The following is a 24,063-nucleotide window of genomic DNA, read 5'->3' as shown; positions in this document are numbered from 1 at the left end:
CAACAATAGTGAAAACAAATAGTGAGCAGTGCCTGTGACCCATGTGGAAGAAATGAGAAGGGACCTTCTTCATTAGTGAGGCTCCAACGAATAAACTTAGTTTGAGGCTTATCAACCTTAGAGAGCACTTAGACTAAAACCGTATCATATCCATCTCCTTTCAGGCGAATGACTTCAAAATGTCACTTACCAATGGGGCATTAAAGGTAAAAGTTACTTACCCGAGTAACATTATTTTTTGTGGATGTATAATCTTCCAGCAGATTCCTCACTGTAAGAATATCCTACCCAGGTATGATGGTAATCTAGAAAACTCTTTCCCAGCAGTAACTGCCCAGAACTGCCCGATAAGGTAATGTAACTGGATCAAAGATTTTGCCCACGACATACAACACAGGCGTAAAATAGGCACCACCGGTTTGCACCCTTTACCACTCAATCCAGAACTTTTTCCGCTTCACTGAAAATATTTCCTCAGTTTCAACAGCGAATAGTTCAAATGTCTCGTACTGAGGTTTCAGGGTTTAATCCTGGTCTAACTGCTGCAAGCAACATCTGTTGGATCTGCAAAATATCTGCATGTGGCGTTTGACTAGTGTTCCGTGCTGCACAAAAAGACAATCACTGAGTGAGACATCAAGTTGTGTTTGCCAAGGCCCATAGGGACCTATCAAAGTAAACCCTATCCCCTACAGGCAAGGATTTTGAGAGGGCAAAATCTCTCCAAAGATTCCTCACCCCCCCCCCCCCCCCCCCCCCCCCCCCCCAAAAAAAAGAGACCACCACCAAAGGAAGGAGAAGTCCTCTTCTTTCTTTTACATTCTCAATCATGGCACTGTTCTCAAGTGTTAGGCTCTTTCCAAGTTGCAAAAGATCCAGCCACAATTTCCTGCTCAGACTGATGACCCAGCACAAGTCGAAGCTTCCATCCAGCCAAGTTGGATATCTTTGGGGCAGTCCCAATACTCTAAGGGCCACTCCCCAAGGGAGGATCTGCTGCTTCAGGCTTGGCGACTTTATCAGCTTTGACCCAAGGCGTCCAGTCTACACTGGTTCTGGCACTTGGCACATAGAAACGTCATAGGCCATGGCACCTATTATATGCTGATGTCATCAGGTATGGAAGACAATTGTTGCTGAAGATCCATGCACCATCTTGCGGGGATGAAGAATTATTGCTGGGTAAGGAAGTTTTCCAGCACAGCATGTGGAAGGACTATTGTGTGACAGGCAGTCTTCCACAAACGGATATCAACTAGTAATCAACTGCAAACTAATAGCGACATTTGAGGCAAAGGGCCATGATGAGAAACTGCACAATAGTAAGGGGATCTTAGGCATATGAAGCTAAAGAGGAGACCGAATGCTCTACAATTCCAATAAAAAAGGATTAAATGTGAGTTTCCCCACAGACTGCCATAATGTGGCACACCTGCAGATGTAATAGGACTCCTCTTTCTGCTCATTTTGCACAGGTTTTTATCCTGGAACGTCTTCAAACATTACTGAGGAAATGCACAATCAACTCTACACCACAATCCTAGCAGCAATCATAAATTTGGTGCCTTGGAGCCTTTTTACTACATTGCATTATGGAAAAAATAAATTCAGGTGGCAGCGTATTGACAGTTTGCCCCTGACTTGCTAATTAGATCAGCGTACCTCATTGGAACTTGCCACATGAACAATGTGAATCCAGATATTAGTGCTTGGCACAATTATCCACAGTTTTTGGTGTTGGAGCAAGTTTCTAACAGCCTTAAGTCACTAGCTGTACAAATTTCAATTGAGATTTTCATCCATCCGTTTAAGCTTGGTTTCAAGCTATGTGAAATACTTTGGTCTTGGAGTTTATGTGGAATGCATCGTCCATAGAGTGAAACTGGCTTGGAATGTCCAGGTACTGGTCACTTCCAGACTAGATTACGCGAATGTTTTGTACCTGGGTCTGCCTGAATATCTTCTCAACCGTTAGCAGGTAGTTCAAAATGCAGTGGAGAGATTGATTCTTACTTTAAATCCCAGGACACATGTCTCCTCACCTCAGAACCCACTATTTACCAATGAGAAAGGGGATCAAATTTAAGGCTTTAGTGCTTACTTTCAAAGCTTTACATGACATGGGGGCTACCTCAGGAAGAAAGTATTCCCATTACACAACTTTCAGAATTCGGAGGTCTTCATCTAATCGCCTGACCTCTTTACCCAGGATACGTGACTGGGGGCTCTGGCAACTTACAAGGTGGTGGCATCTCCTTGGGTGTTTGTTCTAAAGAGCTCGTGCAGAATGCGAGGGGCTCCTCCTCTGCACGCTGTTAAGCACTTTTATATCGCTGTTTTTATAATCGCATTTAGCACTACTGCATTTTAGCTGTGGATGCAATTGATCGAATAATTGCTCCTTAAACATTTTAAATTTACCTTCATTACTGTGTCTGTACCCCTAGCCCCGTTAGATCGCGGCTTCGTGCCGTTTGTGTGGAGGGCAGGGTGAGCTTCATTATTTCAGAGCCGGCTCCCCGAGCAGAACGGAGTTAGCGTTCCAGCTGGGGGCGGGGCTTAGATTATAAATTCAAGCGTGACTGGGGGCTCTGGCAACTAACAAGGTGGTGGCAGCTCCTTGGGTGTTTGTTCTAAAGAGCTCGTGCAGATTGCGAGGGGCTCCTCCTCTGCACGCTGTTAAGCACTTTTATATCGCTGTTTTTATAATCGCATTTAGCACTACTGCATTTTAGCTGTGGATGCAATTGATCGAATAATTGTTCCTTAAACATTTTAAATTTACCTTCATTACTGTGTCTGTACCCCTAGCCCCGTTCCATCACGGCTTCGTGCCGTTTGTGTGGAGGCCAGGGTGAGCTTCATTATTTCAGAGCCGGCTCCCCGAGCAGAACGGAGTTAGCGTTCCAGCTGGGGGCGGGGCTTAGATTATAAAATGGCCACCCGGAAGCACAGCGGTCGAGCGCAGCGGGAGCGCCGACAACGCACCGAAGCCGTGCCAAAGGGGTGCCAGTCTGCGCCAGTCCGCGCTGGGACCGCGCTGCGCGCCACATCCCCTGATCCTTGTAATTCCTACCACACATCGAAGGTAATTACTTACTCCAGAGCACAGCTTCTGAGCATAGGTAATACACTCAACTACAAACAATGCTCTCATTTTAATGCAGACTCTTTGCGTAACTTACCTACTAACCCATGTCCGAACTGCGCTTTTAAAACAACTCGACCTCACTCAAACTTAGGAGCCCCCACGATCCCTAAAATCGCAGAAAAACACAAACTGTGCCCTTATAAATGCCCGCTCCCTCGTAAAACATAGGGAAGAGGTGGCCGAACTTATAGCTAACCAAAATCTAGACATTCTGTTCATTACAGAGACCTGGGCAGATCTAGCATCTGGCCCAGATTTCAACACAGCCACTCCGGATGGCTATTATGTGACCCGATTAGACAGATCCTCTGGAAAAAGAGGAGGAGGTCTAGCTATTATACATCGCACCAGCTTAGTTTTAAAAACCGAACCATTGGGGGCGTGGCCAAGATGGCGGGGTGAGCAGACGCTTCTTCCCGCAGCTCCTCCGGCCCGACTATGCCCGAGCCCTTTTTCGTCAGCTTCTCTCCCCCCGCTGAAGCTCAGCGACCGAGGGACGAGTGGCGGAGACCCTGGGGCACATATTGATGCAATTTTGGCCCCGAACGATCCGGTGGAGGCACGCTTAGAGACGATAAACGAACTGCGGAGCGCTTCGGGGGCGGAGCGGAGCGCTGGCCTGGTGGCTTGGACAGATCCTGGTGCTGATGACTGGCGGCCTGGCATGGACTTTGCTTGGGTGCCCGCATCAGACGGTGCCCGATTGGGAACGACGGAGGCTAGCTGCCACGGGCTGCCGCAAAGAGTGGACCCTGTTGTGTGATCGTGGTGGCCCCTGGATCTGCAGCGATGGCTTACGACATTGAATGAACCCCGGCCCGTCGCAAGTTTGAGACACTGCTCAGAATCTGAGGCCAGGTTTCTTGTTTCTCTTCGTTGGCCGGTCGGCCTTGGCTGGGACTCCCATCAGTGACACTGTTTCCCGGTGCGACTTTGGTGGCGCCGTCAAGCTCGGACGATCTACCCGGCTACGCCCACCCGCCATCTTGTCTTCCAGGCGACGGTGACAAAGCCCTCCTATAGTGTCGCCCGGGGACGACTCCTGCACCCCTGACCCAGCAAAGCTCTTCCTTCCTGAGGGACGTTGCTGCCTGGGTCCCCCTGGTGGGGGCCAGCGTCTGACTTTAGGCTGGGCTGTGAGTTGCCTTCTACAACAGGACTGGCCCGCCATTTTGTCCTCTGTGGCGCAGATCCCTTGGTGTCCCTACTATCACGGGCGTTCCCCCTGGCGGCGCTCTGCCGGCTGTTGGAGACTCATCGGAACCGAGGCCTGCTGCTAGTGACCCGAGCTCGCATTCCCGACTGAGTGGAGTGTGGCAGCTTACGGGGCACGAATGTCGGGGAACCGAGGATCAAGGAATGGGGACCGCACCCTGCCGGACATGCTTGGCAGGGCCCAGCAGCAGCGGGACAGGGCGCAACCGTCCCCGAGCTCTTCGAGGGCTGCAGCGGACCCGACTGGAGTGGAGCCCCCCGTCACGAGGTCCTTCATGGAAGATCTGTTCAGCTCGCTTAAGGCCGACTTCCAGACGCTGAAGCAGGAGGTGGCCAGAGAAGTGCGCGGGGTCCGTAGAGAGGTGGAGGGCCTAAGCGAACGGATGGAGTCGGCGGAGGCAGCGGCTCAACGGAGGGACGAAGAGAGTGTCCATTTGCAGCAAGACGTTCTCCGCCTCAGGGAGCAACATGTCGAACTCCAAGCGCACAATGAGGACCTGGAGAACAGGTCAAGAAGGAACAACATCCGAGTTCGGGGTGTGCCATCCGCGGATGAGGGGACAGATCTGACGGGCTACCTGAAGGACTTGTTTCGAGAGATTCTGGGAGAACCCGCGGATTTCCCGATCCGAATCGACAGAGCCCACAGAGTCTGCCGACAGCGACAGTCGACGGCATCTCCACCGGACACCTTGGCCTACCTCCCGGATTTCCCGGTGAAGGAGCGCATCATGGCCGAAGCCCGCAGAAAGCAACCATTGACCCTCCGCGATCGCCCTGTGGCACTGTATCAGGACCTGTCCGCTATCACGCTACAGAAGCGCAGGTCCTTCAAAATTGCAGACTTCCTGCGAGAGCATGAGACGCCGTACTCTTGGGGGCATCCCTTTCGCCTGATATTCCGCTGGAACGGAGTGCTCCACCAGCTGCGTTCCTTGCAAGATGTCTGCGGTGTCCTGGGCCTCAAGGCCGCGGAAGAAGGAGAAGCAACACCGAGCTGGAGGCGTTCGGATAGAGGAGGATGGCGGAGATCAGCGAGGAGGAGGTCGGCGGCGAGTGCTGGACGGCCGGACTGGCCCACTATCAGGGCAGACATGGCCAGCGCACTGAGGGAAGCGGCCAGGGACTCGGTCGCCACGAACGGTGTCGCCTTGACGGCGTAAACTCACTCCGGGGGGAGATGGACATAGCTTCTTCAGTGCCAGGTTTGGGGGCTGGAGGGAGGGTCGGGGGGGAGGCGGGGAGAACGAGTGGCTGGACGTCCACTTTTACTACTTTCCACGGACTTGTCCGTTTTGGGACTTGACTGGGACAATGGGTTGTTTGTGCATGGGTGGGGAGTTGGCCAGTTGCCATGGGTCTATTTTGGGGGAGGTTGGGAGTTGTTCAGGGGTTGAGGGGGTACCGTTCAATGTCTCAAATGTTACTGCTTGGCTCTATTTTGCTTGTCCTGCGCTGCTGGCCCGCGCCCCCCTTTCGCTTATAGTCTGCCCGTGGCTTAGCGTTTCCGGTTTCCCAGGGATATGTCGTCATTGAAGGTAGTGACCCTTAATGTTAAGGGTCTGAATAATCCTGTGAAGCGAAGGGCGATCTTATCTCATCTGGAGGGGACACAGGCCGATATATGCCTTCTGCAGGAAACCCATTTACTATCACGGGATTGTCATAGGATGCGCTCTGCTAAGTTCCCAACTCGTTTTTCTCCTCTGCTGCATCTAAGACCGCGGGGGTAGCCATCCTGCTAGCGAGTTCCTTCAGGGGGGAGGTATTGTACAAATTTGCGGAACAGAAGGGGAGGCTATTGGCATACCGCCTCCGCCTGGGGGACACGACGTTCACGGTTGGCTCCTTATATAGCCCAAATGACCACTAAGAGCGCTTTCTGGACTCCGTGCTGGTAGATGTGACTGCCTCCCCCGATGGCCATATCATACTGGGGGGTGATTTGAATATTGTCTTTGATTCTACACTAGACAGATCAGCGCAGCGATACCCGCAGACTGGGGAACTTTCACAGGCTGGGAAGGCCCGAATCACTGACATGGATTTGCATGATCTTTGGCGCACCCTCCACCCCACAGGCAGGGACTACTCCTACTATTCCCATGCGCACCGGACCTACGCACGGCTGGACTACTTCTTGGTTAGTGGACCGATGCGTGCCGCTGCTACGGCGGCGGACATTGGGGTCCTCTCGCTATCTGACCATGGCCGGTCGTGGGCTCATTTGCATTGCCGACGGCCTCCCTCTCCCGGGGGGTGTGGCGCCTCAGGGACACCCTCCTACACAAAAAAACGGTGGTGAAGCATATTGAGGAAGCGATTCGGGAATACCAGGCACACAATGATAACTCGGACACCTCGCCAGCGACACAGTGGGCGGCACTGAAGGCGGTTCTTAGGGGGGAATTCATATCCATCTCCTCCGCAGAGAATAGGGAGAGACAGCGCAAGAGGGAGGAGTTGACTGCCCAGGTCCGGGAATTGGAACAGGTCCATCGCCGTACCGGAGCTCCAAGGGTTTGGAGGCAGCTGAAGGCTGCTAGGAAGCTCCTGTCGGCGTTGGACATGGATAGAGCGGAATACGCAGCGCTGCGTTTAAAACATGCGTTTTATACAGGAGGGGATAGGTGTGGCAAACTCTTGGCAAATAGGCTTCTTATCGCGCACACACGTAACGTGGTGAAGGAGCTACTCGGTGCTGACGGGGTGGCGGTCTCTGATGACGCCGCGGTGGCAGAAACGTTCTGTAGTTTCTATGAAGCGTTGTACACGGGGGAACCCCCCTCGACGCAGGATGCCTCAGAATATTTGGAGTCAGTGACCCTTCCGGCGCTGGACTCTGCTCAGGCGGAACACCTCGAGCGTAGCATCCACGTAGAGGAGGTGGTATCGGCGATAGCGAGGCTCAAACACGGGAAAGCTCCAGGCCCGGACGGTTACACGTCCTTGTTCTATAAAACCTTTTGCCCGGTCGTGGCCCCTATTCTCACCCGCCTGTTTAACTCCTTTTCGGAGCCGGGAGCCATCCCACCGGACCTGTTAAGGGCAACGGTATCAGTGATCCCGAAACCTGGGAAGGACCGGGCCCTATGCGGCTCGTACAGGCCTATCTCACTCCTGAATGTCGACCTTAAATTGTACACGGGGATTTTAGCGTCTAGGCTGGCCCTGCATCTGCCAGGCCTGGTTGAGGCTGATCAAGCCGGCTTTGTGCCTGGCAGACAGACGGTCGATAACACCAAGAGAGTGGCTCACATTCTGGAGAAAGCTTCGCGGATCCCGGGCGAGCGGATGCTGCTGGCGGTGGATGCTGAGAAGGCATTCAACCGGGTTCACTGGCCTTATCTCGAGCAGGTGCTCCGGAAACTGGGTATTGGAGACAAAATTTGCTCGATGGTCTTCAACTGCTACAAGCGCCCGTCGGCGACAGTAAGAGTCAATGGGTGCAGCTCCCGTAGCTTTGCGATCGAACGGGGCACTAGGCAGGGGTGCCCACTCTCCCCACTCCTCTTTGCCCTTTACATGGAGCCGTTTTCCCAGAGAATTCGTCAGAACCCAGATGCGGTCGGGATCAAGATGGGGCAGTATATCCACACGGTCAGTCTTTATGCAGACGACGTCCTGTTAACTTTGGACGATCCTAGACGGGCCCTCCCGGCTTGTATTCATGAACTAGACGCTTTTTCGAAAGTGGCTGGTTTTAAGATGAACATGGGCAAGTCGGTGGCCTTGGATGTGTCCCTGGCCGCAGATACTAGACGAGATCTGCAGCGGCTTTTTCCCATGCAGTGGTCGTCGTCTCTGGTGCCGTACCTGGGGATTCTGCTAGCGCCAATGTTGCCAGCGATGGCAACGGCCAACTATGCCTCTCAGCAGAACAATCAGGGAGGAACTGGGCCGCTGGAGTAAGGGCCTATTGTCTTGGCTCGGCAGAATTGCTGCGGTCAAGATGACGGTTCTGCCCCAGATTCTATACCTCTTCCGAGCCTTACCGCTCCAGCCTCCCGTGGGCTGGATTAGACAGACACAAGCTGACATCGCGCACTTCGTTTGGCAAGGCCGCAAACCGAGGATGAAGAGGGTTCTCTCCACGCTGGCTCCGGAGGCAGGGGGCCTTGGCATCCTGGACCTCCGGAAATACTTCCAGGCGGCGCAGTTGCGCTACCTAGTGGAGTGGAGCAGGTGGGAATCCGACAAGCATTGGCTTTTTCAGGACCAGGCAGTGGCGGGGCGCACCCTCCAGGAGGTTCCATTCATGCGCCGGGCTCACCGCCCCCGTAATCTCTACGCTTCCTTCGTTACGCGAGTTCCCTTAAGGGTATGGGACACAGTCAGCGAGGTTCGTTTACTCACTACGTTCCCCTCACCTTTCACACCGATAGCGGACAATCCTGACTTCTCCCCCGGGATGGAGCCAGGTGCTTTCTCTCACTGGAGGGCGGCGGGCTGCCGAGCGCTCTTCCAGATCTATGGGCCGGAAGGGGTAGTCCCCTTTCAGCAACTGAAACAGGAGTTCCATTTGTCTGAGTCGGACAGGCTGCGATATATGCAGGTCAGGCACTGGGCGCTTCAACCCCAGGTGCGGGACACTGCTAATCGCCAGATAACGCCAGACGAACGGTGGTTGGTGACACGCGCCTCTGACGCTAAGCTGATCACTGATCTTTATAAATTCCTACAGCCCCCTCCGTTTCACTTCTATAATCCGGGCAGGGAACGGTGGAATAGAGAACTGGAAAGGACGCTTAGCCATAAGGAATGGGATCAAATTGCGCACCTTGCGAGACACTCTGCATATCATACAGGCCTCACGGAAACACTCACCAAGGTGTCTACGTATTGGTATTACACCCCGGAGAGGCTCCATGAAATGAACAGGCATATTGAGAATGCGTGCTGGAGGGGTTGTGGTCGGGTGGGGACCCTTACACATATACTTTGGGATTGTCCTTTGTTAGAAGCTTACTGGAAGGAAGTTCTTGACGAGATTGATGTTCATTTTGCAACTGAATTGCCGCGCTTCCAGGCGTATGTATTGCTAGGCCTTCCTAATGGCCTGATGTACCCGCTGAAGTCCCGTAGGGGCAGGCAAATTGCGATAGCGCTGGGTTCAGCGATTCAGAACATCTTGATCCACTGGCGTACCACCACGGTCCCCTCCATCACCGGCTGGCTGCACTTGCTTTGGCACGTGCTAGGTATGGAGCAAATTATCGCTTATGGTGGCGGGGGACGTGGACCAATTTGATGAGCTATGGCAACCCTTCCACGCGCTTCTGACTACTGAATTCAGGGAACTCACTTGCCCGAGATACCTCAGACTTCTGAGATTAACACCGCCGGTGATTTCAACCGACTAAGGAGACACAAGATCTGGGCTCACGGGGGGAGGGGTGCGTGGCGGGAGGGCAGGTTGTGTTATCAGCCGAGTATTGGACGGGGGGAGGCGGGGGGGTGTTGGGGTGAGTTGGGTTGTTTGGGGGGGGGGGTTCTGGGGGTGGTGGGGTTGGTCTCCTGCATTATTGCTATTCCTTTTCTGGTCTGCTTGATGGTGTCGACTGTACTCAGCTTTTATCATTTGCCATGGTTTTTTTTTTCTTTGCAGTAGCTTTGTCCACCATCGCACTCATAAATTTATGCTCAGCTTTTCTCACCGGATTGTATGTAACCCTACCCCTCATGTTCCCTTGCCTCCTATTTTTTGTCTTAATAAAATGCTTTAAACCTAAAAACCGAACCATTGAACCATGACTCCGTAGAAGCCTTAGGTTTCACTTTTATTCTCTCTCCTATTCAAACTTTTAAAGGAACCCTACTTTACCGACCACCCACCTCACGAGTACCTTTCTTGAAAGCTCTTAATCTTTTGTTAGAACCAGTAGCCGTTAATACAGAATACACAATACTGGGAGATTTTAACTTTCATTTAGAAAATCATGAAGACAAAGACTCAACTAGGATTATCTCTGATTTTCTGGCTGCCGGATTAGAACAATGAGTCTCCTCAGCCACTCATCAAGCTGGTCATACCTTGGACGGTCTATTTACAACCAATTCATTCATGAATCAACCCACTGTGATCCCACTCACATGGACTGATCACTCTGCAGTAAAATTCTCTATATTATTTCGGAACCATAAAAACTCCATGCCCACTATATGCTCTCAGATCAAATGTCGTGATTGAAAAAATATTGATTATCCGGTTTTCAACAACATTCTTGAATCCACAAAACCTAAAGACTCAGACGACCCATATGAAGGATCTAGCAACTATGGGCGCTGGCTGAACAATGCATTGGATCGCGTAGCACCTGTCAAAAAATTGCAGCCTAACCGCAATAAACTTTCTGCTCCTTGGTTTTCGGAACTATTAAGGCTCGAGAGACAACGATGCCGAAACCTAGAGAGGCGTTGGCGTAGGAATTGTGACAACAATGATAGAGAGATATAAGAAAGCTCTGCTTAGCTACAAAAAACTTATTAAGGAAAAATGCAATTTTTTCACTACACAAATAGCATCAGCTCAAAACTCGAGCAAACAGCTATTTCAGGTGGTAAAAAAATTATCCAACCCCCCGGTTCCTGATTCCATAGAACCATCTCAAATTTTTTGCAATGAAGTTGCAGAATTCTTTAAAGGAAAGGTCACAGATATTTTTGATAATTTCACTAAAAGAACTTCTGCTGCTTCAGATAATCCAGATAACCTCCATATATCCACAAGGCCAACTCTGGAAGCTTTCTCCTCACTCTCTCAGGCCTCCATGGAAGAAATTATGAACACTGTTAAATCAGGATCACCCATGGACCCATGCCCCCGCTTATTCTTAAACTAGTCTCTAATCAGATAGCCCCGGTGCTCACTAATATCTGTAACGCCATGTTCCTGACAGGTGACTACCCTACAATCTGGAAGAAAGTCATTTTGAAACCCCTCCTAAAAAAAAACGACACTAAATCCAGCAGAGTTAAAAAGTTATCGACCTATTCCCTCGCTCCCCTATCCTTCAAAACATTTTGAGAAGGCTATTAACTTACAACTGTCAAGCTTTATTGACAAGAACGAGCTGTTAGATGATACCCAATTTGGGTTTAGAACGGGCCATGGGACCGAGACCGCCTTGATAAAAGCAGCAGAAGAGGTCAGGATAATCATGGACCAGGGCGGTGCAGCGGTCCTAATACTTCTAGATCTGGCTGCAGCTTTCGACACGGTCGATCATAACATCTTGATCGACCGTGTCGCTGCTATTGGCATTCAGGGCCAAGCTAAGGCTCTCCTGGCATCCTTTTTATCGGACAGAGAGCAGTCCGTGAAAATGGGGAGTTACTACTCGCCTGATTTCACCTTGCCTTGTGGAGTTCCCCAGGGCTCCTCGCCAAGTCCGACGCTTTTTAACATCTATGTGTCGGACTTGGCGAGGGTGATTAAGTCATTTGGCATTGGATTAACATCATACGCCGATGACACTTAGCTAGTCCTGCCAATCCACAAAAACGGAGCAGTAGTGGCCGCTAACTTCCAGGAGGGTATGAGAGCGATTAGCACCTGGATGGACCAGAACTGCTTAAAACTAAATTCCGACAAGACGGGGGTCATGCTATTTGGTGAGCTGACCCCGTCTTGGTCCCCAGTCTGGTGGCCATCGGAGCAGGGAGCTCCTCCCCTACCGGTATCAAATGTCAGAAATCTTGGAGTCTTATTTGACAATAGGCTAACTTTTATCAGCCACGCTAACGCAGTGGTCTCAGCGTCCTTCTACACCTTGAGAATGGTAAAGAAATTACTCCCTTTCCCACCCCCAAACGCAGGTAAAACCTTAATGTCCACTCTGGTCTTGTCTAAGATTGATTATTGCAATGGCCTATTGTTGAATGCACAGGAGCAAGTCCTGAACAAATTACAGCTTGCACAAAACGCCGCTGCAAGGATCCTAACCGGTACACCTAAATTTTCATCCATCTCTCCCATCATTCGCCAACTACACTGGTTGCCGATCAGATGTCGCACAAAGTTTAAGGCTTTGTGCATCATCTACAAAGCACTGAACAATACTGGACCAGACTTCTTAAAAAAATCTATCAGTGTCTACAAACCCAACCGATCCTTACGTTCTTCGGCATCTCAGCTGCTTAACATCCCACGCACAATGAAAGCAACATGGGGAGACAAACGCTTCGTAGTTGCTGCCTCGAAATTATGGAACAAGCTTCCCCCTCATATTAAATCTAGTCCATCTTTATTAATATTTAGGAAACACCTTAAAACTTGGCTTTTTGACCAGTAAATTTAGCAGGAACCCTTTGCAATCTCTGTGAACTCCAGCGCCGAGACACCAGAAGGTATTTGTGCGCTTTAGAAATTTTATAAATAAATAAAATAAATAAATAAATACGTTGGGCTTGATCTGGAGGGATACCCTTTAGGTTTCTGGGAGCCCAAACCTGGAACCTGCTTCCGGTGCCCCTAGAGCCACAACGGATCTGGCTGTTTTTAGAAAACAGCTCAAACCGTGGCTATTCTGCAACTAAGGGCACAGGGGAAAGTAGTTCGATGCCTATTAGCGCCAAGACACGCTTGTTTAAGTAGCCGCGCGCTCTAAAAATGAGAGTTCATTCATTCAATGTGTGAATCCATGCAGCCCACAGGAAAACGCTTTATCTGGTAGAGACACAGTCTAGCCGCAGATTCCTTAACTTAGAATTAACCCCCAGGCGCCAGTCTGGATCCAGATTTTTTTAAGCACTACCTCTGCGTGCCGTGGGACGGCGTTGTACAACTCCGTATTGATGTTGTCTCCGGATATGTCGTCAGTGGAGCCACGCAACACCCCTTCGGCACGCAGATGTCTGTTTTCTATTGTGAAACCTTTCCGCACCAGAACGCGGAGCCACTACTAAAACTGTATGTGGAAACAGCGTGCCAATAAGATAAAAACATCTTTGAAACAACAATAAAAATAAAAAAACAGATGATATGAAAATACCAGACTCGGATTTTAGAAGAAAATACCCAATAAAGCAAAATTAAACACAGGGCCAGAAAAAAGTTTGCACCCTAGTTAATAACCCATATAAGGGGAGAGACCATACCCTCTATGAATCAATCATTAATAGTAATGAATGATACAGTAATATTTCAACAGAACCTGAAACAACACAAAACTGTTTGTTAATTTACGCCATTACATGATCTATTGACTGTACCATGGTCAAAGTGTTACATGTAGTAAAAAATTACACCCCCCCTAAAAAAAAAAAAGAGGGGGGGGGCTACGCCACCACCACAACACTGCAGGTGATTTGGCATTAGTAAATTGCCACCTGTCAACTGGTAAAATTAAAAACAAGAAAAATCAGTCATGAATCCTCATGAAGTGAGAAATGCTTAAAGACAGAAGTACATCCCCGCCAGAAGATAGGTAATGTAGATCAGACAGAAATACATAGAGCAAGAACATACATAAAATATTTTGCAAAACTTGGTGGATGAATGCACCAAACTTGTGATAACTTTGGGACAAGTTGGACTAATTGTAACCCTTTGGCTGCCAATATACCGCACCACAACATGTAGCATAGATAAGTATTGCCTGTATTTAAGGATAATAAACATGTCTATTCTAGACACTGCTCTTCACCCTAAAGGAAGAACTCACAAGCAAATAGCATACAACGAATGCAAAATGTAAACTCTGATCTAGAGCAACATTCCAACTTGCTTCACTCCTTCAAAGTTCTGATGCACTCAAAATAAATACTTATTACACTAAAGATGCGAAACCATTTAGCAAGAAAGCCACTGGTTTGGAAAAACCATAGATGCGTGAAAAGCCAACAGAACCCTGTGAAAGGTCATCACAAGAAGAAAACAAAGCTTTTAGCTCAGGACAATAGTCCTTAGAAGAGCATAACACGAAGTCTGAGGAGGACACAGCCGTATACCACAGCGATCCTATAGTAGAGAAAAATACACTACCAAGGTAGTATCCCTGAAAAGCTATACAATAGCGAACCAATCTTCCACATAAGAGTAGTTCAGATACCCATAAAAGGGTATAATCTCTTGAGACAAGCCTTTTATCAGAGAGAATTGAAAATAAATGTAGCCCAGCTACCCAGCTGCAAAAACCACCTGGGAATTAAAGATTCAAACCCAGAGACTAATACTCTCATAAGTCAAAAGTAGTGCTTACACTTCAACACTACCAATTCAATGAAGGCCATAACAAAGGGATCACGTCCAAGAACACTATAGAATAAATTAAACACAACCTGATGAGGTCTAATCACAAATTGCCAGCCAGGAGGTACTGTACTGCGGAATCAGCATGGCTATCAAATAAATTGATTCCATCAAAAGATAAGTCCTTTAGACTCTTCCAAACATTCTCAGGGGAACTGAAATCACGCAACCAAGTGTGCCTCCTCAGATCTACTGATCTAGCCATAGCTCTACTTATGGAATCGGTTGTGTCCATCGCCGATCTTAGTGAATTTGGCCATTTCACGACCATTCTGCATCTGCTGAAAAACTTCAGCTCCAAGTCCTTCAGGAACAGAAGGAAGTAGTCGGTCGACAGAATGCCATAGGGGAAAAGAAGTCCTTCCAAACACATAGGACTTGTTTAAAGATCATAGGGCCAAACTAGTGGACGCAAACAAATTTCAGCCACACGACTCCAACACCGAGACCCCCTGCTCAGTGGAAGCAATGGAGGAGCTTCCCAAATCAGTGAAGTTGAAGCAGTCTGCACAACGAGCCATCAAGCTTTAACATGCTGAGAAAGACAAACAGGGTCATCTGGAGCATGTCGATGACTGTGTGCAATGGCACCCTCAACAGAGACTCCGGACGTTGGCCTTGGCCATGTTCCCAGAAGAATATCGTATAGCGACTCTCTGAAAGGAAGCAAAGGCTCAACCCCAGTGCCTCCTTGTTGGAGCAGATCCAATAAGGAATCAGAGGACAGTCCCCACAAGAAGCTTCAACTTTAACATTTCAGCAGCCCAATTAATGACCCCAGTAAAAGTCGTACTAACCTATGTCGCTATTCTAGGAGGTGAAAGTAAATCATAGGTAGGGGACGGTTGAAGACTAACATCCACATCAAAAGCCAAAGAATCCCCTGCCTAAGGCTGGCCAAGAGCACCCAAATGCACAACCCCACCAGTATCTGCAGTCTTTTACTGCAACACTGGTGATATGGCAACCACAATGGCCTCATCCTTAATTTGTAAGAGGAGATGGCGCAGAAGACTCAGTGGGAATAAACGAGTGATTTTGAGACTGGATCATATTTTATTTATCTATATATACAGAGCAACATTCATCTGTATGGATATCACGGCGCTATGGAGAGCGCTTAGAGAAGGTCTCGAAGTTACTGATCAGATCCTAGGAAACAGATGTGTTTCAATTTCTTCCTGAATACCAGGTAGTCATCAGTATCGACGTCAACTACTAAGGGTGTGTTGCCGAATGGGGTTGGGACAGAGTCGTATTGGCATCCACCACTAAGAGTGTCTTCGGAGTCGAGATGCTGACAAGTCCCCCTCTGCGGACACTACTGACTAACAGGAAGTCCCACCGGGATGTTTCCCGATGTCGTAGCGACTCCAGTTACAGAGCCAGGGTCTTCGATCAGCGCCGAGGGCTAACTTCCAATCAGAGTCCCTTTCACCTCTGTGGGGCTCGAAGACGCACCAGGGAGAGGTGTTGACCCAAAAAAGGCTTGTAAAGCTTGGAAATATATTTCCATTTGGGCCACAGTCGCCCCATGACCAGGATATGTTGGAAAATTGGGGCTCAACTCCTGCGCAACTGCCTATGGTAAGGACCGGGAGGACCAGGCACCATCGTCACGGCTTCGCAAGGCCGAAGGTCTCCGTGACTTCGACCCTTCCAATGGGATTTACCTGATTTTTGATGAGCGACCCCCATGGGAATGGGTCCGCGATCTGCCCCAAGCAGGAGCCTCAGAACGGGAAGGGGATCAGGGCCACTTGAACTCCGAACGGCATAGCAGAGCCGAGAGCAACTTCATTGGACATTCCCATAATGACTTGGGTTTCAGCCTCTTATAGGCGTCACACTCCTCGGAGTCGTGGTGCTCGCCCAAGCACCACATACAAATGGTATGCAGATCTGTCGCTGACATATGCCAAGTACAGGTCTCACGTTTTAAAGCCCGATGGCATCGGCACACTGTTGCAGATGCGAAAGGCATCGAGTAGGCCCCAAAAAAGCAACAAAAAAAAAAAAGGCCCGAGAAACCGCAGCTCCTGGATCCACATTACAGTGCAGAAAAGAAGAAAACTGAGGTCTGTGTGCCGGAGGGGAATTATGTGGCTCCACTGACGTCATATCCATAAACATCACTTGGAAGTCATACAATGCCGTTCCCAGGTGGGCAGAGGTACTGCTGAAAAATCTGAATCATACTGGCACCTGGGGGAAATTCTAAGTTAAGGGATGTGCAGCTAGAGGTCTATCAGATTTTACGATACTTGTCCTACATGTAGATTTCAGATACTGTATTACAAATTTAGAGTTGCTTTGTTGATATGCATTAAATTGTAAGTGCATAGGGACAGTTTGGAACTCATATACAGTGTTTTGTACACAAAGACCGCTTTAGTACTATTTTCACATACAAATGCCAAAGCAAACACCTTCCCGTTTTACCTCTCTATTCTCAGACAAATACAAATATAGCACCTAATCTCAATTACTATATTCTGGATGGTCTATCGTACTCTGTCAATCATTTCATGCATGGTATCTTCATTCACCTTTCCAGTTTATGTTTTTAAGCTCTTACATTCAGTTTTCAATGCAAATACTGAAGTATCATTAAGTTATATTAAAATATATTTGATCTGTACATGCGTCCTCTGCCTGTTAATTTTCCACTGAAAATTTCTCCCTCACTGAAATTTGTCTCCTGTCTCAGCCCACTCAGCAAAGTTTAGCTACACCATCCCTCCATATTTATCCAATATACATGATCCTTAGTCTGGTACAAACAAAATAGATACTCCTCCTATAAAGGACTGCATCCACCAGGGCATACGATCTAAATTATATATGGGCAAGTTTCAGTAGTGAGTTATGTCCGATAGTGGTGGTCCAGATAAAAATACATGCAGAAATGAAGTTGGTCTTGGGAGGTATAGCAATAAAGAGCTATTGCAAATCCCAAAAGAGCTTTAATGTTGGTAGCAGATATAATCCTCTTAAATGACAATCTGAAGGTAAACACATTTCTGCAACAAGAACAATGAATGAAGATTCTAGACGCCTTGGTATACTATTTTTATTTTTTTTATTTTTAAGAAGTATGTTCTACTTATCAGTGAAAGGTGGAACAGATGAAATTGTGGCGAGGAAAGAGGATGTGGAGGAAACAAGACAAGGGTTGCGCGTTCCGTGAGCTAAGTGCTACTACCAGAACGCAGTAACTATTCTATTAGATGGCACTATGTTTATAGAGGCAAGAACAAGGAGGAACTATGAAAGTAATTAATCGGTTACACTAAAGCTTCTGTTATCAGATCTTAGTTTTGAAAATCCAGAAACAAGACAGTCAGTGCCTCTTTACATTTTTAACCTTATACTTTGCAACACACAGCATAAAGAACAAATGTGTGCATCATTTTCATATGAACATTTACCCCCAAATGAGAAAACTACATTTTTGCTATGAAATATTGTAGAAGATGGAGTCATTCGAATCACAAAATTTTCAGATGCCACATTGTCATTGGTAGAAATGTATTCCTATTTTGACATTTCCAGCAGAAACAAATGATACCTTTGGAAATTCTCAAACGTGAAATATTAAATATTTTCTAGTCGGCTTGAAAAACTATTTTAGCCTCACATATTGCAAATGAAGTTTAAGTATAGGCTGTTTCACTTTCCAATGCTACTTAAATGAAGGAGGGCTTTGTCTAGAATGTGTTTTTCGTGTACCCCTCGGTTGCTTTTATAGACGTGTATCTACAATGAAATTGGCACAATGAAATGTAAAAGTGGAAGAGGACACTGTACAGGATGGAGAGGCGAGAGACAAGTAAAGAATCTGTGGTTAGATTGAGTATCCACCAAAAACAGCATTACTGAAGGTATGGAACTTGTTCTTCTGAAGGATACTTCTAACCACATGTTCCCAACTTCAGAATAAGTACCGCAGCAGTACCTCTCAAACGTATAGGGAGGAGACTCGCATCAAAACGTTGTGCAGAACCAAGTGGACAAATTGACCTAACTAGACCAGGCTTTCAAAGCAGAAGTTGTTACCTGAACAAATGTATCAAATATGACTTAGCAGCCTAGCACATGCATAGAAAAGGCACTCGACATGCCAATGCAGGCCACTGTAAGCCATTCTCCAGATGGAATGGGCTCTCAGACCTTCCTGTGGCATCTCGGCTAGTTCTTAGTAGGTCTTGATAAAAGAGACCCAATGGTGCCTCTGTTTACACCTGAAATCCTGATAAACAGCCGATCATCTAAACAACAGTCCTGGGTACGGGCAGGGTAAAAACACAACACTGTTTGGATCAAGGAATTGGAGCCTCTTCTCCTTAAAAAGGTGAGATGGGGCAAAGAATGCTGGCAGAGCGATAGATTAGTCAATGTGGCAGAGCTTAACAACTTCAACTTAAAGAGCTTTAAAGAGCACCGGTGTGCAGAGGTTCAAAGGAAATGCAAAAGAAATGATAGGATCAAGTTCTGGTCACAGAAGCTTCATTAGAGGCTTTGGGGAAACATGTGGGTCAAACCTTTAATAAAACACATTACTGGTGCCAAACAAGGATGGTAGATCTGGTAAACACAGATGGGCCAAGAGGGTCGAAAGATAAGCCTTCCCAATACCTACTGCAAAACCTGGTTGGGCAAAACCGAGATCTAATAAAAGAAGATTTGAGAGTTTGGCATTTAGAGTCCAAAAACCTCAGTCTAATCATCGAAACCCAGGACTGATCTTGCAACATCAGAATCTTAGCCTAAATGGTCCAGACACACAGCAGCGGAAAAAACGCAATGAATCAAAGCATTTGCATGGGGTTCAGGTGGGGCTTCAACTAATTTACTGTAACCCCAACAATATCAGGAGTTTTGCCATAATCTGGAGGTGGTCTACGATTGATTGCAGCAAGCCTGCCTTCAGCAGACAGTCGACTAGGCATGGGAACATGTGTACCTCTGGCCTCTAAAGAAGGGCAGCTACCACAGCCACCATTTGAGGAGCTGTGTTAGGGTAGAAGAGAGGCGCAGCAAATTGAACATTGTCTTGGCCCACCTTGAATCACAGGTAATGACTGTGTGACTGGACAATGGTTAAGTGAAACAAGGTGCCCTGCAAGCCCAAGGCCACAATGCAGTCTCCAGGGTTTACAGCTGTGACAATCCGAGCCAACATTAGCATTTTACATTTGTCCTTCTGCTGAAAGGCATTCAGGATTGAAGTCCAAAATAAGCCTGAGTCGTCTGCCCTCCTTCATAAGAGGAAAGTAGCAAAAATAGCACCCTCCCCCCCACCCCTTCTGAGTCTAGTACCCATTCTATGGCACCTCTGTGCAGCAAAAAATGTACCTACTGCAGCAGGATTGCAGAGTACCTCTTCTTAAGATGCTGTGAGTTGGGGAGAATGAGAAGGGCATAACCCCTTTTTAATAACCTTTAAGACACATCTGAATGATGTGATAGATTGCAGCCGGAAAGAATCATACTGCCTACTACTGGCTTAGCATGAGCAGTTAGGGCAAACTAAAGCTGCTAGATAGCCAGTGCACCAGGAAAAGAGGAATTGAAAGTTGCAGTCCCTGCTGTCTTGTATGACTGACCAGCACTGCAACCACAGCCTTGAAAAGACTGGGCTAGCTGCTAAGCAACCAGCTGTAAGGGCTGGTGCAGCCAAGGTGCAAGCCCTCTAGAAATAAATTCCTGAACTGGTGAGGAAATTGCTTTCCTGACCCTAGGACAATGGAAAAAAGGGCAAATCCATTAGCGATGCCTGTATGTAACAAACATCCCATCCAGGCATGTTGTGTCAGTACAACACTATGCCAACAGCTCTGCTAATGTAGTGAGTGTGATTCAGGTGAAACCAGAGTATCCCTTCTACCACACCCTAGCCATCATGCATTTTCTGGGCCAGTGAAGCCCTCAGGGACCACCGGCAAGATCTTGCTAGCCATGCTCCATAATGCATTCATGTACTTACCTAACACAAAATCTCCACTGATGGATTTGAGGGCCAAGCTAGCAGATGAAAACATTATTTCCCAAAAACATCAGTTCTCTTACGTTCCCCATCCTGACGGCTGGCTGGAAAAATATTCAGGATGACCTTATCTGCCCAGGACTGACACAATCAGGTTATCCATTGAAGAGTGTTTAGGAAGAATGTCCTTATCACTGGTAGCAAATCTATGAAGCCTGACCACAGGTCCGCCATAAAAGCGTAACTAAATGGTAGTAAAGGCTTAAAAAAAGGACACATTGTAGGATTTCTGTCGGAACATTTGTCTTCAACTTAATAGTGGGCAACTGCAGTTCTATAGTCTCAGCTGCTGCCCACCGAACCAAATGATGCGCTTTCTTCTATTGGTGGACCATGTGGCAAGTCCACGTCAGTTTCAGGGGGAGGCGTCTAGCCAACTAACATTTTTCAGGTGTGGATACAAAGAATTATTGGTGTAATAAGGTGGGCGATATTCATCTCTATTGTTCATCAGCACTGGGGGAGTTCATGTGCTCCTCATGAACTGGGCCAGATGAGAATGAAGTCTATGCTGTTAGTGGAGACAAGGCAGAGGTCTCAGATTATAGTTAGACTGAATGACAGGTTACACTTCAGTAATTTCGTAGCATGACATGAGTCTAGACCACACTGACGAAGTCATGAGCCCAATTGTGGGGTGGGGGCCAGACTGAGTTGGTGACAGCTTGGGAATCTCTGAACACCTCTGGACTAATTGTGAATCGACTCAGATTGTAGGGAAGGTGCAGGAGTGCACTCTGTCAGGGGGTGGAGAGGATTAGAGTCCCACTTGGTCATCTTATGTTTGCGCTTGGACTTTTTTGACGTACCCAAAGACTTTGAGTGTGAAGTAGACATCTCACAGAAATGCCCCCATGACCAGAGGAGCCTGCAACATGGAACAGGAGCAAGACCGATGTTTCAACTGCAACATCTTCTTGCATTCACTGATGCAGAGTTCCACCTCCCAGTTTTGGATAGCTTTTGGATGCGTGAGGGCACACTTGTTGCACATCTTCAAGTCGTGCAAAGAGAACAATTATCACAGACACCTCATGTGGGTCTATGATTGACATCTGCTCTTGCACATTTAGCCTGGCTTGAAACCTGCCATTTTCAGTGCGGATATAGTTCTATATCAGACAGTCATTCAAAATTGTTGGAAGATCCACAAGGTTTGTAGTGAATCGCTGTATCCGCGTCGGAAGTTGCTGAAAGAAAAGAAAGGACGTCAGTATGGAGGGGTGATGCTTATATGCTGCTCCATTCCGTCACTTCCTGGGCAGTGTGGAGTGACAAAGGAGCTCCATGGTGCCACATAACGACAAGCAAGAGTACTGCTAAGGAAAATCTTCACGTCCAGTGTATCGCCTGGAAATGTTCTAAAGATGTTGAATCTGTGTTTAGAAGTATCAGTCAAAAACTTGTACTAAAACGTAATTAAAATGCTTCTATTACTTATATGTAGTTAAAAGCATTAGCTATAAAACAAATCAGGTGTTTGATGCCATAAAATAATCCAATCCTAATGATACAGTGAAAATTGGGAAAGTGTCACAGGGAGAGGCCATTGCCAGTTAGTATCAAAGTGTGAATTGGATGTACTGGTTAATGAAAAACTAGCTGGGGCGAGAAGATCAACTCAAAAATCAAGAAAATGCTGAGCCCCAGAGAAGAGGTCATGGACGACATCAGGGATGTTTCTAATGATAAACCAATTACACCACACTACAGCAGCCATTTTCATATCAGTCAAGTTAAATCCCCCTTTGTCGTGTAATTAAAAGCCAGCCCACCATATCGCACAGAAGCACATAAGAACCATGCTAATTTACCTTGGGCTGGAAAGGAATAGTGTGCTGGACTGGAGTGACTGATGCTTAACCCTGCTGTACTGGTGGGAACACTGGACTGACTTGGAGGAGGAGTCTCAATTAAACCACTTTCAGATTTGACACTTGGCCACAATGCACCTGAATTGAACAAATTGGACCAATTACAAACAATACAGCCAAACATATGAGCATTCTTGCAGTCTACATTTAAACGTTATTATACACAGGTGTCACAGAATGCCAACTAACGGTTATGAAACCACAACAGGAGTCAGTCAACAAATAGAGACCCAATTTCTAATTCTTTATGTGCACTTTATTTGCAAGATCTCATTCTTCAAGATAGGGAGCAACAGCATGAGCATCCAATTTGTTGGTACACACCTAAAAGGACTTGGTGTGGTGCTGCATTGGAGGTGCACACAAACTAGAGTGTCAGTGAATGGTGGGAGGGGGTCGAGTCTGGTATAGTATATACGCAGCAAGGCATGTGCTGATTAGGCCTGCAAACAAGTGAGACCTTCACAGCATAAGGGTTGAAGCAATCAAATTGTAAAATAGTAGGTAAAGTACCCAGGAATAAATTACCCAGTTCTGACTGAATAAATCCATTGAAGCAACCATGGTCATCCTAGCCTGGTCCTGCTCTAAAACACTACGATAAATTGGAGACAGGTGCAGGGATGTATGGAAAGGTTTATGCTTGCTCCCTTTGCCGAGAAACACAGGAAACCAGCAAGCAGCCAACCCATATCAACAATACCACTTGCCTGTACTAGCCATATTCGAGGCCAGCTGGAGAGAAAAGGAGGATAGAAGACCATAGAAAGGTCTGCCTACGTGAGAAGCCCTTAATGGTCAAAACTGATCAGATACTTTGGCACTGGAGAGACAAGCACACATGTGCAAAAACAACTGACTAGCAACGTAGGGCGCAGAGCAGCTTGGAATTGAGGCTGCCTGGACAAGGGGGCACCAAGGTGTAGTCAAAGTATCTTATCAGCACTGCAAGATAAGGAGTGCAGATACCTATGACCTGATGCTATGCTAAGCACAAGTCAATTTAATTGACATGCAACACCCCCATAGAGTGTGCAAGACGAAACTAAAGCTAAGCATGTCTTCATAAACTATCTTAAATTATAAAAGCCACTAAATGTCACAACAAAACAGTTCTCCCCCAGATGTAAAGTAGCACCTAGCATCAAAAGTGCAGGAACCTCAAGAGGCCCAAAGATAAGAGAAGGTGATAGTTCCCATCCTTTAAAAATACAAAACAAAATCAAAATCAGATAAAAAATCTCCCACAATGGAAGAGCCTGGAAATTCCAGGCAGTGCCAACCATGGGTCCAGAGAAAGGACCCGCTGTGAAATCCAATAACTTAAACTGCAAGTACAGGAAACAAAGTGCAAATACTCTTTTAGGACAACTGAAGGAAAATGCTACTTGCCAGTATGCATCTGTTATTGTCATGTAGGGCTGCAGAACCACACACTATTGCATTAGATCACCATCTGGTGGTGGGCCCGGATGATTACACTATGTTGTTGTCTTAGAAGAGCCTTTGTCTGTTGGATGAC

The 24,063-nt window shown here is 47.4% G+C and overlaps 1 protein-coding gene across 12 annotated transcripts in view; it reads right to left on the bottom strand.

The window, feature by feature from the left end:
* The window catches only part of EYA3 (EYA transcriptional coactivator and phosphatase 3), a 1,455,294-nt gene that overhangs the window by 747,503 nt on the left and 683,728 nt on the right, over positions 1–24,063 (bottom strand). For 7 of the 12 annotated variants that reach the window (XM_086957498.1, XM_086957496.1, XM_086957499.1 and 4 more), the window contains one exon: positions 22,482–22,619. The exons of the other annotated variants lie outside the window; for them this stretch is intronic. In XM_086957498.1, the coding sequence (XP_086813624.1) occupies positions 22,482–22,619 (138 nt within the window). The remainder of the gene's footprint in view (positions 1–22,481; positions 22,620–24,063) is intronic. 12 annotated transcript variants of the gene reach the window in all.

This window comes from Lissotriton vulgaris, chromosome 2_1, assembly GCF_964263255.1.
Source record: "Lissotriton vulgaris chromosome 2_1, aLisVul1.2, whole genome shotgun sequence".
NCBI lineage: Eukaryota > Metazoa > Chordata > Amphibia > Caudata > Salamandridae > Lissotriton > Lissotriton vulgaris.
This window is presented reverse-complemented; position numbering and strand designations above follow the sequence as displayed.